The sequence below is a fragment of the Ylistrum balloti genome, unplaced genomic scaffold (assembly GCF_031769215.1).
Source record: "Ylistrum balloti isolate Yb309-2 unplaced genomic scaffold, AGI_CSIRO_Ybal_v1 Utg370196, whole genome shotgun sequence".
Taxonomy (NCBI): domain Eukaryota; kingdom Metazoa; phylum Mollusca; class Bivalvia; order Pectinida; family Pectinidae; genus Ylistrum; species Ylistrum balloti.
The window spans coordinates 1-17,793 of NW_026782173.1; the positions used below are offsets into that span (position 1 = coordinate 1).

General features: G+C 36.6%; 1 protein-coding gene across 1 annotated transcript; it reads left to right on the forward strand.

The window, feature by feature from the left end:
• Nucleotides 1–5,771: 5,771 nt before the first annotated feature.
• Nucleotides 5,772–8,914, forward strand: LOC132551374 (uncharacterized). The gene is made up of 3 exons (XM_060215513.1): nucleotides 5,772–6,271; nucleotides 6,511–6,666; nucleotides 7,924–8,914. Exons 1-3 carry the CDS (start codon nucleotides 5,830–5,832, stop codon nucleotides 8,277–8,279), a joined length of 954 nt encoding a protein of 317 aa, XP_060071496.1. The 5' UTR covers nucleotides 5,772–5,829; the 3' UTR covers nucleotides 8,280–8,914.
• Nucleotides 8,915–17,793: the final 8,879 nt, after the last annotated feature.

Below are 17,793 nucleotides of genomic sequence, written 5' to 3' on the forward strand. Positions count from 1 at the left end.
GTGTTGATACATTCTACAGTGTGAGTAACATTTGTTGTATATATGTTTATTTGTGTTGATACATTCTACAGTGTGAGTAACATTTGTTGTATATATGTTTATTTGTGTTGATACATTCTACAGTGAGAGTAACATTTACTAGATATATGTTTATTTGTGTTGATACATTCTACAGTGTGAGTAACATTTACTATATATATGTTTATTTGTGTTGATACATTCTACAGTGTGAGTAACAGATATATGTTTACATACATTCTACAGTGTGAGTAACATTTATTTGTGTTGATACATTCTACAGTGTGAGTAACAGATATATGTTTATTTGTGTTGATACATTCTACAGTGTGAGTAACATTTACTAGATATTTGTTTATTTGTGTTGATACATTCTACAGTGTGAGTAACATTTACTAGATATATGTTTATTTGTGTTGATACATTCTACAGTGTGAGTAACATTTACTAGATATATGTTTATTTGTGTTGATACATTCTACAGTGTGAGTAACATTTACTAGATATATGTTTATTTGTGTTGATACATTCTGCAGTGTGAGTAACATTTGTTGTATATATGTTTATTTGTGTCGATACATTCTGCAGTGTGAGTAACATTTGTTGTATATATGTTTATTTGTGTTGATACATTCTGCAGTGTGAGTAACATTTGTTGTATATATGTTTATTTGTGTTGATACATTCTACAGTGTGAGTAATATTTGTCGTATATATGTTTATTTGTGTTGATACATTCTACAGTGTGAGTAATATTTGTCGTATATATGTTTATTTGTGTTGATACATTCTACAGTGCGAGTAACATTTACTAGATATATGTTTATTTGTGTTGATACATTCTACAGTGCGAGTAACATTTACTAGATATATGTTTATTTGTGTTGATACATTCTACAGTGTGAGTAACATTTACTGATATATGTTTATTTGTGTTGATACATTCTACAGTGTGAGTAACATAATTTGTTGTATATATGTTTATTTGTGTTGATACATTCTACAGTGTGAGTAACATTTGTTGTATATATGTTTATTTGTGTTGATACATTCTACAGTGTGAGTAACATTTACTAGATATATGTTTATTTGTGTTGATACATTCTACAGTGTGAGTAACATTTGTTGTATATATGTTTATTTGTGTTGATACATTCTACAGTGTGAGTAACATTTACTAGATATATGTTTATTTGTGTTGATACATTCTACAGTGCATATATGAGTAACATTTAACATTTGTAGATATATGTTTATTTGTGTTGATACATTCTACAGTGTGAGTAACATTTACTAGATATATGTTTAGTGTAACATTTACTGTATATATGTTTATTTGTGTTAACATTTACAGTGTGAGTAACAGATATATGTTTATTTGTGTTGATACATTCTACAGTTGAGTAACATTTAACTAGATATATGTTTATTTGTGTTGATACATTCTACAGTGTAACATTTACTAGATATATGTTTATTTGTGTTGATACATTCTACAGTGTGAGTAACATTTGTTGTATATATGTTTATTTGTGTTGATACATTCTACAGTGTGAGTAACATTTGTTGTATATATGTTTATTTGTGTTGATACATTCTACAGTGTGAGTAACATTTGTCGTATATATGTTTATTTGTGTTGATACATTCTACAGTGCGAGTAACATTTACTATATGTTTATTTGTGTTGATACATTCTACAGTGTGAGTAACATTTACTAGATATATGTTTATTTGTGTTGATACATTCTACAGTGTGAGTAACATTTACTAGATATATGTTTATTTGTGTTGATACATTCTACAGTGTGAGTAACATTTACTAGATATATGTTTATTTGTGTTGATACATTCTACAGTGTGAGTAACATTTACTAGATATATGTTTATTTGTGTTGATACATTCTACAGTGTGAGTAACATTTGTTGTATATATGTTTATTTGTGTTGATACATTCTACAGTGTGAGTAATATTTGTCGTATATATGTTTATTTGTGTTGATACATTCTACAGTGTGAGTAACATTTACTAGATATATGTTTATTTGTGTTGATACATTCTACAGTTTGAGTAACATTTACTAGATATATGTTCATTTGTGTTGATACATTCTACAGTGTGAGTAACATTTGTCGTATATATGTTTATTTGTGTTGATACATTCTACAGTGTGAGTAATATTTGTCGTATATATGTTTATTTGTGTTGATACATTCTACAGTGTGAGTAATATTTGTCGTATATATGTTTATTTGTGTTGATACATTCTATATATGTTTATTTGTGTTGATACATTCTACAGTGTGAGTAACATTTACTAGATATATGTTTATTTGTGTTGATACATTCTACAGTGCGAGTAACATTTACTAGATATATGTTTATTTGTGTTTGATACTTTATTTGTGTTTATTTGTGTTGATACATTCTACAGTGTGAGTAACATTTACTAGATATATGTTTATTTGTGTTGATACATTCTACAGTGTGAGTAACATTTGTCGTATATATGTTTATTTGTGTTGATACATTCTACAGTGTGAGTAACATTTACTAGATATATGTTTATTTGTGTTGATACATTCTACAGTGCGAGTAACATTTACTAGATATATGTTTATTTGTGTTGATACATTCTACAGTGTGAGTAACATTTGTTGTATATATGTTTATTTGTGTTGATACATTCTACATTCTACAGTGTGAGTAACATTTGTTGTATATATGTTTATTTGTGTTGATACATTCTGCAGTGTGAGTAACATTTGTTGTATATATGTTTATTTGTGTTGATACATTCTGCAGTGTGAGTAACATTTACTAGATATATGTTTACTTGTGTTGATACATTCTACAGTGCGAGTAACATTTACTAGATATATGTTTATTTGTGTTGATACATTCTACAGTGTGAGTAACATTTACTAGATATATGTTTATTTGTGTTGATACATTCTACAGTGTGAGTAACATTTGTTGTATATATGTTTATTTGTGTTGATACATTCTACAGTGCGAGTAACATTTACTAGATATATGTTTATTTGTGTTGATACATTCTACAGTGTGAGTAACATTTGTTGTATATATGTTTATTTGTGTTGATACATTCTACAGTGTGAGTAACATTTGTTGTATATATGTTTATTTGTGTTGATACATTCTACAGTGTGAGTAACATTTGTTGTATATATGTTTATTTGTGTTGATACATTCTACAGTGTGAGTAACATTTGTCGTATAGATGTTTATTTGTGTTGATACATAGATATATGTTTATTTGTGTTGATACATTCTACAGTGTGAGTAACATTTACTAGATATATGTTTATTTGTGTTGATACATTCTACAGTGCGAGTAACATTTACTAGATATATGTTTATTTGTGTTGATACATTCTACAGTGTGAGTAACATTTACTAGATATATGTTTATTTGTGTTGATACATTCTATGTTGTATATATGTTTATTTGTGTTGATACATTCTACAGTGCGAGTAACATTTACTAGATATATGTTTATTTGTGTTGATACATTCTACAGTGCGAGTAACATTTACTAGATATATGTTTATTTGTGTTGATACATTCTACAGTGTGAGTAACATTTACTAGATATATGTTTATTTGTGTTGATACATTCTACAGTGTGAGTAACATTTACTAGATATATGTTTATTTGTGTTGATACATTCTACAGTGTGAGTAACATTTACTAGATATATGTTTATTTGTGTTGATACATTCTACAGTGCGAGTAACATTTACTAGATATATGTTTATTTGTGTTGATACATTCTACAGTGTGAGTAACATTTACTAGATATATGTTTATTTGTGTTAGATATATGTTTATTATGTGTGTGATACATTCTACAGTGTGAGTAACATGATATATGTTTATTTGTGTTGATACATTCTACAGTGTGAGTAAAATTTTGTATTATATATGTTTATTTGTGTTGATACATTCTACAGTGTGAGTAACATTTGTAGTATATATGTTTATTTGTGTTGATACATTCTACAGTGTGAGTAACATTTGTTGTATATATGTTTATTTGTGTTGATACATTCTACAGTGTGAGTAACATAGATATATGTTTATTTGTGTTTACAGTATATATGTTTATTTGTGTTGATAACACATTTGTGTTGATAACTACAGATATATGTTTATTTGTGTTGTAACATTTGTAACATTTACTTGTATATATGTTTATTTGTGTTGATACATTCTACAGTGCGAGTAACATTTACTAGATATATGTTTATTTGTGTTGATACATTCTACAGTGTGAGTAACATTTACTAGATATATGTTTATTTGTGTTGATACATTTACTAGATATATGTTTATTTGTGTTGATACATTCTACAGTGTGAGTAACATTTGTTGTATATATGTTTATTTGTGTTGATACATTCTGCAGTGTGAGTAACATTTGTTGTATATATGTTTATTTGTGTTGATACATTCTACAGTGTGAGTAACATTTGTCGTATATATGTTTATTTGTGTTGATACATTCTACAGTGCGAGTAACATTTACTAGATATATGTTTATTTGTGTTGATACATTCTACAGTGTGAGTAACATTTGTTGTATATATGTTTATTTGTGTTGATACATTCTACAGTGCGAGTAACATTTACTAGATATATGTTTATTTGTGTTGATACATTCTACAGTGTGAGTAACATTTTAGATATATGTTTGATACATTCTACAGTGTATATGTATATATGTTTATTTGTGTTGATACATTCTACAGTGTGAGTAACATTTGTTGTATATATGTTTATTTGTGTCGATACATTCTGCAGTGTGAGTAATATTTGTTGTATATATGTTTATTTGTGTTGATACATTCTACAGTGTGAGTAATATTTGTCGTATATATGTTTATTTGTGTTGATACATTCTACAGTACGAGTAACATTTACTAGATATATGTTTATTTGTGTTGATACATTCTGCAGTGTGAGTAACATTTGTTGTATATATGTTTATTTGTGTTGATACATTCTACAGTGCGAGTAACATTTACTAGATATATGTTTATTTGTGTTGATACATTCTACAGTGCGAGTAACATTTACTAGATAACATTTGTCGTATATATGTTTATTTGTGTTGATACATTCTACAGTGTGAGTAACATTTACTAGATATATGTTTATTTGTGTTGATACATTCTACAGTGTGAGTAACATTTGTTGTATATATGTTTATTTGTGTTGATACATTCTACAGTTCGGCAAACTTCTACGCTTGCACACAAATATGACTGATATACAGCTAGAAATTTTTGTCGGGTAACATGGGAATTTACCTAAGGTTAAAATGAACTTTAAAATAACCCAACAAAAATTGCTGGGAAGCGGTCATATAGTCCAGTGTGACACAGGGACGGTTATACCTTGTCAAAGTAACTTTTATCAAGACAATAATATTCCCTTCATATATATAATTTCTATACTTTAATTACATTTATCTTTCTAGTGTGGTTGCGTCATCTCAAAGTCGTGTAAGTATTGCGGGGTTACCTCCCGATAGCACGGCGAATGTGTGTTATTTCTTAGTGAGCGTTAAAAATAGACTTTACGTCAATAGGCTGCACAGGTGAGTTAAGGTATAATTAGGTTTGTCACTCGTGACAAATAGGACGGATTTTCATCCGGGCATTTTTGTGTAAAGCTGCCATATTTGTAAACACGGAAGTACGTGTGTCCATGTAACTTGATTTCATATACAGACATATACAGAGTGATCGAGTACGAATTCAGTGTGGTCAGGTAAAGACATGGCGACTTTACTGAAACATAGGGCGCTGCTGGGGTTATCGGTGTTAGCTGTGCTTCTCGTCATCGGTGCGTTCACAAGTCCAGGGTGGTTTCGTATCCATTACCTATCCTTTGGATCAGGGGATGGTTGGGAGGATCATCTAGTGGAAGACGGACCCATTGCCATGGCCAAGAGAGAGGGAGAACTTGGCCGCAAACGTCATAAACACCACCACCACCACCATCATGGAGACGACAATGCTCTGTTGCCAGAGGATAAATTTGTGTCCATCTCTGCTGGGCTGTGGTACTTTGTGACATGTGTAAAATATATCGGAGAAGATATGGAGGAACACCACAAGTGTCACCACAGTTCCTATTGTCATGCCAGACGAGAGGTTGACCGGCTGCCGGAGGAGTTACGCGGAATCGGGCTCGAATCCATCTACAGAAATGCAGGCGGTAAGTTGCCCACAGCCCATATGTAAGGTTTCTTTTAATCTCAAATAAAGAAACAGCCCCCTTTTTTTCACGTGTACACTTTCTTACTTACTTCACCTGTAAGAATAAACCCCATAGTCAGTACTTTTCAGCCAGACTCCACTTTCGGAATAAATTTCTCCTTGACCTTTGACCTTTGGACTGATTTTTAACTACTGTTTTAGTAATACTGGACTCCTTTGGTATTTTTATTACCACAGACATAGCTCGGTTCGGATTACTGGAGTTCCAGGTTGAGGCCGCTATCGGAATGGTATGTGCTATCATCGGAATGATTGCCGGATTCCAGTACGTGCGTGGTCAGTTCACAAAGAGATGCGCTGGACTGGTCACTTTCATCTTTCACCTCGTCTCCGGTATGATCTGTATAAATCAAAGTTACCTATCTATGTTGGAAAGATGTATTTAACTTACCGTTGTTGAAGTTCACTGTAGAATATATTATGAGATGACTAATTCCTTAATTGTATAATCAGTGCCTTTCTAGTTTGATGATATTCTAACACATTATATCACTAGTGTCAATGAAAACTTGTCTGAAATTCCTGTCACTGTAAACGTGAACTCTTGTAAGGTATACACACCTTTAATAGTTTGCGAAATATAACGCATCTTTAATAGGTATACCTGTAGAAACGCTATTTATATAACATGTAGTGTATGTATGGTGAATGTAACCAGACACCCATCCTCGATGATGATAGACATCTACCAAAGTAGAATATTGATGCCTTAAATCTGAAAATAGGAACACTGTATGTAAACTTTAAGTCGATAGGTCTATGTAAAGAGATAGGTTTTGATAATTTTTTTTAAATGTGGTGAGATGGACACCTATTTGAATTAAGTAACGGAAAGTTTTACTCGCTAATGACAGAGGCTGAGAACGTGAGGGTGATCGCTTCGAATAAAAAAGGAATCTCATGCTACACGCTGTATGTAATGTACATGTTGACGTGAAATTATACAAGAGGTGTCAGAGGCTGACTTCAGTGAATTAATTACAGAGGTTTACCATTGATCGAAATGGAGTTGCCTCCCTTAGAATGGAGACTGGAAATGAAGGGTTTTAAGAGGTCTCTGTCAGATTGTTTCCGTAGTTTATAGAATTCGGGAACTTATGATAAATTCGCCTTTATTCTGTGTGATTGGTGTTTCAGCAAACACAAGTAAAATAATGTTTTGAAAATACATTTCATAAAGGTGAAGAATTTGTCGTTTTTATGGATTTTCTTTTTTGTGAATAAAAATGGCGAGGTTTATTCAACATTTTTTAAACCGTACTTAACATGACGGGAATGTTAAAAATCTTACTCATAAAATAATTTTGAGAATGCAATATAGATATATAAAGCGTCAATTCGTGCCTTATGTTTTTTTTAGTTTGGAGACTACTCTCCAATCAAACTATTTAAAGCTGTTCATTCTAAACGACTAGTTGGATTGCTCTGATTATAATTAATTTCTGAGTTAGGGACTTAGATATCGAGAGTGTCACTCCTAAATAGGAATCTGACAAGAGTAAAAGTTTTGTGCTCAAATTTTTGACATCAGTCCATTTGATGAATGTACTAAATGGATTTTTTCTTATCTAATAATTTTGTTTTGTGCAGGCGTACTGTTTGCGGTGATCTTCGGCAATGCTGTCGGGATGTACAAGATCGGAATGCTGGCTTTGTCCCAAGTATACGGGTACGATATGAATTCCCCATATCTGTACCTTGCAGCCCCCTACTCGCTCCTGATGGTGGCAGTTGCCTCCATTGTAATACTTGGGAACTCCCTCGTGTTCCTCCTCATCCTCTCAAAGGGACCGCGAAAACACATCGACCTGATCAGCGCCCAAGGGAAAGGACCGGGAGTACCTTTCGGAATGATTTCCCCGCCTGGCTACAAACCATTCCCTGGTCTGGGGGACCGCCCATCCTTTAAAGAAGAAGATCCACTTCAAGAGAAAGTGCCTTTGTAATCACTAGGCTAACCTCGGCCAATTCCGTATCCTTTATCAGATAGTTGTTGATTAACTTGCAGAATCAGCCGAGATGTGTTGTATTGTGCCCAAGGCGAGCAATTCACTTACTTTCATAATGTCTATATATGTTGTTCAAGGAGATTTACATGTGTTGTAGTAGACTGGATGTTTATTCGGAAGTTAATTATAATATTTGATGACAAAAACAATATTCAACATGTATCTAGTCCTCTTAGGAGTCTCTTCACTTTGACTGCTACTGCAGAGATGAGTATTGGTGCTGTATTTGCCGATGGAATCTGCTCATCAACACGCGCTGTCTCATCTGTAACGTTTTGATATTATGCTGTACATATGCGCTATAAATGGAATACCAAACAAAGACTGATTTAGTTATAGCGGATGGTTTAAAACTAACTGCTGGTGAAGTAAGGTAAATGTTGTAACGTTTAAAAGGATGACGTCCATTGAGAATTATTCGTTATTTATTCAGAGCTTAATGTCATGTGATATTGTACTAATTTATTGTCTTCTAAAAGATCTGATATATTTTTGGTAAAATAGCTTTACATGCCCATCACAAATTACGTTTATATGGAAATTCCTATTTGTTTATAAAATTCCAAATATGAAATGGCAAATGCATTTAAACTTGATATATGCATGTATTATGAAATACTGACTTTCAAACTATATCTGTTGAACAACAAATTTTATATATACATTTTCTAGAGAAATTTTCAGAAAAAATACAGTATAAATAAAGAGAAAAAAACTCTTTGATTTTATGACTTATTTCTTATGCAAATAGCCATTTAAAACTGTGCACATGAGCTTTCAAAAACATGTTTCCTTTTTGATAATAATGAAAGTACACACGATTTCGAAATCTGGTAAGTGTCAATCGATAAACATTGTTTCAAATAACAGAGTTATCCCCCTTCTGTCAAAATCGTTATTGATCCACAGAGTGTTTCCGATTGCTTTGTCTTCGGTAAAATGACATCAATTTATGACGGATAAAGGGCATATAAATGGTACCGAACGCTGATCTTCTAAAACCTATATTCAATACAGACTATGATAAGGCCACATTAATCTTGATTAGAAACAAATATTCAGATCCCTTCCATCGTCAACTGAATTTTGAATGTTTCATCATATCAACCGATGTTTCTCATACTGAACAGTTTTTTAGGTCATCTGACCCGAAGGGTCCGATGACCTATAGTCATCATGCTTCGTCCGTCGTCGTCCGCCGTGCGCCGTCCGCCGTCCGCCGTGCGCCGTCCGTAAACTTTTCATTCAAACGACTTCTTCTCAAATACTAGAAGGTCTAGGGGGCTAATACTTGGCACAGAGGATACTGGCATGGAGCTCTACCAAGTTTGTTCAAATGAATGACCTTGACCCACTTTGAAAGGTCACAGGGGTCAAATATGTTAAAATCTTTAAACAACTTCTTCTCATTAACCAAAAGGCTCAGAGTGTAGATATTGGGCCTGTGACATGCAGGGATGAAGGACTACCAAGTTTGTTCAAATGAATGACCTTGACCCACTTTAAAGGTCACAGGGGTCAAATATGTTAAAATCTTTAAACAACTTCTTCTCAATAACCAAAAGGCTCAGATTGCTGATATTGTGCCTGTGGCATGCTGGGATGAAGGGCTATCAAGTTTGTTTAAATGAATGACCTTGAGCAACTTTCAAGGTCACAGGGGTCAAATATGTCAAAATCTTTAAATAACTTCTTCTCAAATACTAGAAGGCCTAGCGGGCTAATACTTGGCCCATAGCATGCTGGCATGGAGCCCTACAAAGTTTGTTCAAATGAATGACCTTGGCCCACTTTCAAGGTCACAGGGGTCAAATATGTTAAAATATACAAAGGACTTCATCTCAATAAGCAAAAGTCTATGAGTGCCGATATTGGGTCTGTAGCATGCTGGGATGAAGGACTACCAAGTTTATTTAAATGAATGACCTTGAACAACTTTAAAGGTCACAGGGGTCAAATATGTTAAAATCTTTAAACAACTTCTTCTCAATAACCAAAAGGCTCAGATTGCTGATATTGTGCCTGTGGCATGCTGGGATGAAGGGCTATCAAGTTTGTTTAAATGAATGACCTTGAACAACTTTCAAGGTCACAGGGGTCAAATATGTCAAAATCTTTAAATAACTTCTTCTCAAATACTAGAAGGCCTAGGGGGCTAATACTTGGCCCATAGCATGCTGGCATGGAGCCCTACAAAGTTTGTTCAAATGAATGACCTTGGCCCACTTTCAAGGTCACAGGGGTCAAATATGTTAAAATATACAAAGGACTTCATCTCAATAAGCAAAAGTCTATGAGTGCCGATATTGGGTCTGTAGCATGCTGGGAGGAAAGGCTACCAAGTTTATTTAAATGAATGACCTTGAACAACTTTCAAGGTCGCAGGGGTCAAATATGTCAAAATCTTTAAATAACTTCTCAAATACTAGAAGGCCTAGGGGGCTAATACTTGGCCCATAGCATGCTGGCATGGAGCCCTACAAAGTTTGTTCAAATGAATGACCTTGGCCCACTTTCAAGGTCACAGGGGTCAAATATGTTAAAATATACAAAGGACTTCATCTCAATAAGCAAAAGTCTATGAGTGCCGATATTGGGTCTGTAGCATGCTGGGAGGAAAGGCTACCAAGTTTATTCAAATGAATGACCTCAACCCACTTTTAAGGTCACAGGGGTCAAATATGTTAAAATATACAAACGACTTCTTCTCAACAAGCAAAAGTCCATGAGTGCTGATATTGGGCCTGTAAGATGCTTGGAGGAGAGGCTACCAAGTTTGTTCAAATGAATGACCTCAACCCACTTTCTAGGTTTGGCTTGCTTTTTGTCAGATGACCGTTAAGGCCCATGGGCCTCTTGTTTACCTCTGAATGTCGGATAAAGCATAATTCCGTCAGTGATTCAACCTTGTCCAAATTCTAGAATAGAATCATGTTCGTTATGTTACGCGTGTACCATTTCATATTTAAACATTTTTAATTGATATTTCTTCAATATGACAGCAATTTTGTCATACACTATGAGACAGCTTTTAAAGTATGCATTGTTTTCTCACTAAAACTCGCTGTTTGATTCAGTGTAATGGAAAGGAGTAGTAAAAAGCAATCTTCTGGTTTCGAACTAGCGACCCTCCGGTCTCTAGCCGGACATTCTACTGTTTTTAAAAACTCACTAGCCAACACTGGCACGACAATCTGAACTTACTCCTCGTACACAACTTCCTCCTTTACTGAGTATTGATGCCGAAGCCAGGTCCGATATATCCAAGAAAGCATCTTAATCAATAGATTTTACCCTCGGAGTAGTCAACGATACCAAATCTATAATGGGAAGGAGTAATGAAAAACACCCTTACTTATCTGGTATTCGAACCATAAACCCCTCGAACACCAGCCGCATACTTTATCGCTTGCTTCAAGGAAATTGCCAGTAGCCGAGGTTAGGTAAGGCGACCTGTACAGCATGGAATACTAATAGATATGCAGCACAAAACAATGAGAAATGTTGCTTTGGGGGAGAAGAGATCGTATACAGGTTTGAATCTGGAACTTTTTTTATCCGAAAACCCGCCAGCATGCTCTCAATATTTGGGCTTTCTGGTCGCTGGGAGTATCGGGTAACTGAAAGCAGCATATATTATCAATCCCCCGTAGTATAAATTGATTACTGCTTTGAAGGTGATACGCTATGTTTCTTAATCATAAACAAATGAATTAAGCTGATTAAATTAAACATTTCGATATTCAGTTAGGAAAGTGCATATTCAGCTTAAAACGTGGCCTTACATTTTATCTGGAGAGCACAACATATCTAGCTTAGAGTGTTTATTATAAAAGAAATGAAAATGACCTTGAAATGAGGGGAGATGTCCTTGGAATAGCGCATGTAAATATACTCTTACAAATTATGCATGAACCTTATAGCCCCGCGTGGATTCTAAACGCCTGAAGGATGTCCATCTGGTTCACGTGCTATGAATTATAAATACCCCCGACTTGTGAATGGCGATGACTATAGAGCTTGCGATATGAATGTCATACACATGTACCGAGACAGCTGTCCGTTTTACAAAATGTGCATCTCGTGCTTGTTATTAAAGACAAATATAAAACCCAGAATAATATTTTCATATTATGTTCACAGTTTACGAAGATACTGTGAAAGTTTCACTCACCAAACGATGAAATCTTACCAATACAGGTACATATTTTCGAATTTCTATTTAGATAAACGAATATATATGTATGGATTTGCCATTAACTGTTTACAAGGAAGTAATCAGGGTCAAAAGAAGCATATTTTTTCACTTAAGTGTATAGGCTAATAAAGAGCCGAATTGATCATGATTGTAAATATCAAGACGGATTTTCACGATGTACCCATCAGCTGACAATGGTCATAGACATGATACGAAGAAATGATGAATGTGAATCTGGAAAATATGTTATACTCCGGATACTACATCGCACATGTGTGCACTGACTTGCCCTACAGCAACGCTTAGAAATAAATCGCGCGAATTTCGCTTGTGCTGAGTCTGCTGTTAGAACCATGTACAAATAACTACGGAGCAAAGGTTTTTGGATAAGTAAAAGACAATTGTAATTCCTAAATGAAGATCTCAGACCAATATTCAATTGTTGAGAAGAAGTATATGTAAGTTTAACACACGTAAATTATTTACTTGTGTTTATTTCAGGCTGAGCTTAATTTTCAATACTTGATATTATGGCGTGATCATTGTCAGTGAAAAAATGTTTAAACTTAAAAAGGGGGTTTAGAAGATGTGCAAGACCTCCGCAATATACTACAACAACCTCGGATCTCACTCTACAACACTACAGTCGGTCATTCCCGGAATACAAATTACTGGTCTTAGAATTCATCTACAGCTATACAGCTGGCTAACCCAGTAATACACATCACTGATCTTAGAGATCACACTACAACACTGCAGCCGTCTCACCCCCAAAACACGCATCACTGATCTCAGAGACCACACTACAACACTACAGCCGTATCACCCCAAAAACACGCATCTATGATCTCAGACACCACACTACAACACTTCAGCCGTCTCACCCCAAAAACACGCATCACTGATCTCAGACACCACACTACAACACTTCAGCCGTCTCACCCCCAAAACACGCATCACTGATCTCAGAGACCACACTACAATACTACAGCCGTCTCACCCCCAAAACACGCATCACTGATCTCAGACACCACACTACAATACTACAGCCGTATCACCCCAAAAACACGCATCTATGATCTCAGACACCACACTACAACACTTCAGCCGTCTCACCCCCAAAACACGCATCACTGATCTCAGAGACCACACTACAATACTACAGCCGTCTCACCCCCAAAACACGCATCACTGATCTCAGAGACCACACTACAATACTACAGCCGTCTCACCCCAAAAACACGCATCACTGATCTTAGAGATCACACTACAACACTACAGCCGTCTCACCCCAAAAACACGCATCACTGATCTCAGAGATCACACTACAATACTACAGCCGTCTCACCCCAAAAACACGCATCACTGATCTCAGACACCACACTACAACACTTCAGCCGTCTCACCCCAAAACCACGCATCACTGATCTCAGACATCACACTACATCACTACAGCCGTCTTAACCAAATAACACACATCACTGATCTCAGAGACCACACTACCACACTTCAGCCGTCTTAACCAAATAACACACATCACTGATCTCAGAGATCACACCACAGCACTACAGCCGTCTCACCCCAAAACCACCCATCACTGATCTCAGACAACACTCTATGACCGTCTCACTCCAAAAACACGCATCACTGATCTTAGAGATCATACTACAACACTACAGCTGTCTTAACCAAATAACACACATCACTGATCTCAGAGATCACACCACAGCACTACAGCCGTCTCACCCCAAAACCACCCATCACTGATCTCAGACAACACACTATGACCGTCTCACTCCAAAAACACGCATCACTGATCTTAGAGATCATACTACAACACTACAGCCGTCTTAACCAAATAACACACATCACTGATCTCAGAGATCACACCACAGCACTACAGCAGACAACACACTATGACCGTCTCACTCCAAAAACACGCATCACTGATCTTAGAGATCATACTACAACACTACAGCCGTCTCACCCCAAAAACACGCATCACTGATCTCAGAGATCACACCACAGCACTACAGCTGTATCCCCCCCAAAAACACGCATCACTGATCTCAGACATCGCACTACAATACTACAGCCGTCTTATCACTGTGACACACATCACTGATCTCAGACACCACACTTCGACCGTCTCAACCCAAAAACACGCATCACTGATCTCAGACAACACACTATGACCGTCTCACCCCAAAAACACGCATCACTGATCTCAGACAACACACTATGACCGTCTCACTCCAAAAACACGCATCACTGATCTTAGAGATCATACTACAACACTACAGCCGTCTCACCCCAAAAACACGCATCACTGATCTCAGAGATCACACTACGGCCGTCTCACCCCAAAAACACGCATCACTGATCTCAGAGATCACACTACAAGACTTCAGCCGTCTAATCACAGTGACACACATCACTGACCTCAGAGATCACACTACAACACTACAGCCGTCTTACCCCAATAACACGCATCACTGATCTCACACATCACACTACAACACTACAGCCGTCTTACCCCAATAACACGCATCACTGATCTCACACATCACACTACAACACTACAGCCGTCTTACCCCAATAACACGCATCACTGATCTCACACATCACACAACACTACAGCCGTCTTACCCCAATAACACGCATCACTGATCTCACACATCACACTACAACACTACAGTCGTCTTACCCCAATAACACGCATCACTGATCTCACACATCACACTACAACACTACAGCCGTCTTACCCCAATAACACGCATCACTGATCTCACACATCACACTACAACACTACAGCCGTCTTACCCCAATAACACGCATCACTGATCTCACACATCACACTACAACACTACAGCCGTCTTACCCCAATAACACGCATCACTGATCTCACACATCACAGTAGAATAACCCCAAGTACTTATACTTACGTTCTGGTTACTGGACATGTACATTAACCTACGTTCTGGTTACTGGACATGTACATCAACCTACGTTCTGGTTACTGGACATGTACATTAACCTACGTTCTGGTTACTGGACATGTACATTAACCTACGTTCTGGTTACTGGACATGTACATTAACCTACGTTCTGGTTACTGGACAGATACTTTTTTTTATCTGTGCTCTGGTTAATTGACCGTTACATTTACCCGTGTAGTGGTTAATAGACCGGTACATTTACCTGTGTAGTGGTTAATAGACCGGTACATTTACCTGTGTAGTGGTCACTAGACCGGTACATTTACCTTTGTTAAGGTCACTAGACCGGTACATTTACCAGTGTTCTGGTCACTAGACCGGTACATTTACCTTTGTTATGGTCACTTGACCGGTACATTTACCTTTGTTCTGGTCACTTTACCGGTACATTTACCTGTGTTCTGGTCACTAGACCGGTACATTTACCTTTGTTCTGGTCACTAGACCGGTACAGTTATCTGTGTTCTGGTCACTAGACCGGTACATTTACCTGTGTTCTGGTCACTAGACCGGTACATTTACAAGTGTTCTGGTCACTAGACCGGTACGTTTATCTTTGTTCTGGTCACCAGACCGGTACATTTACCTTTGTTCTGGTCACTAGACCGGTACATTTACCAGTGTTCTGGTCACTAGACCGGTACATTTACCTGTGTTCTGGTCACTAGACCGGTACATTTACCAGTTTTCTGGTCACCAGACCGGTACATTTACCTTTGTTCTGGTCACTAGACCGGTACATTTACCTGTGTTCTGGTCACTAGACCGGTACATTTACCAGTGTTCTGGTCACTAGACCGGTACATTTACCAGTTTTCTGGTCACTAGACCGGTACATTTACCTTTGTTCTGGTCACTAGACCGGTACATTCACCTTTGTTCTGGTCACTAGACCGGTACATTTACCTTTGTTCTGGTCACTAGACCGGTACATTAACCTGTGTTCTGGTCACTAGACCGGTACATTTACCTGTGTTCTGGTCACTAGACCGGTACATTTACCTTTGTTTTGGTCACCAGACCGGTACATTTACCTTTGTTCTGGTCACTAGACCGGTACATTTACCTTTGTTCTGGTCACTAGACCGGTACATTTACCTTTGTTCTGGTCACTAGACCGGTACATTAACCTGTGTTCTGGTCACTAGACCGGTACATTTACCTGTGTTCTGGTCACTAGACCGGTACATTTACCTTTGTTCTGGTCACCAGACCGGTACATTTACCTTTGTTCTGGTCACTAGACCGGTACATTTACCTTTGTTCTGGTCACTAGACCGGTACATTTACCTTTGTTCTGGTCACTAGACCGGTACATTAACCTGTGTTCTGGTCACTAGACCGGTACATTTACCTGTGTTCTGGTCACTAGACCGGTACATTTACCTTTGTTCTGGTCACCAGACCGGTACATTTACCTTTGTTCTGGTCACTAGACCGGTACATTTACCTTTGTTCTGGTCACTAGACCGGTACATTTACCTTTGTTCTGGTCACTAGACCAGTACATTAACCTGTGTTCTGGTCACTAGACCGGTACATTTACCTTTGTTCTGGTCACTAGACCGGTACATTTACCTGTATTCTGGTCACTAGACCGGTACATTTACCTTTGGTTTGGATACTAGAACAGCATTTTCTGGTTACATACCATGGAATCATTATTCCTAAGACACGGGGAAGCTTTAGGATAAAAATGAATATGATCGTAAGCGATGAAACAAGTGTGAAAACATCTAAGTTGATTATAGTGACATAACAAAAGGCATTTGCTTCTTATCTAGCTTAACGGAAGTACGAATTTAACCATTTTATTTAGTTGCTTTCAGAAGCTGTTTGTTGCTTTTCACGTGGTGTATATAAACTGTTAAAATATCTGTTATATCTTATTCCGTGCAGTATGGTAACACTGTGTAGCGAGAAGAAATAAAAACAATAAAATAACAAAGAAATCGATAAATGGCGTATCTCTCACATGTAACTCCGTTACGTAATTCATTTATAGCAATACATCTTATGAATTCTCTCGGGTTTTACACCTTTAGCGCCGAAGCAACGTTTACCTTTTTGTCATAAATGTCCCTGATATGCTTCAAATGGCGACGCCTTCTCTTCCGTGTTGTTCTGATCGATACGGAGAGAATATGGCTTCCGTAGGAATCATCCATTTTTATTGTATTGTCCGCACGGTATGTTGGACCCATACATAATATATGATTTTTGTATGAAGTTTAATTTGGAGAAACCAGGCGAT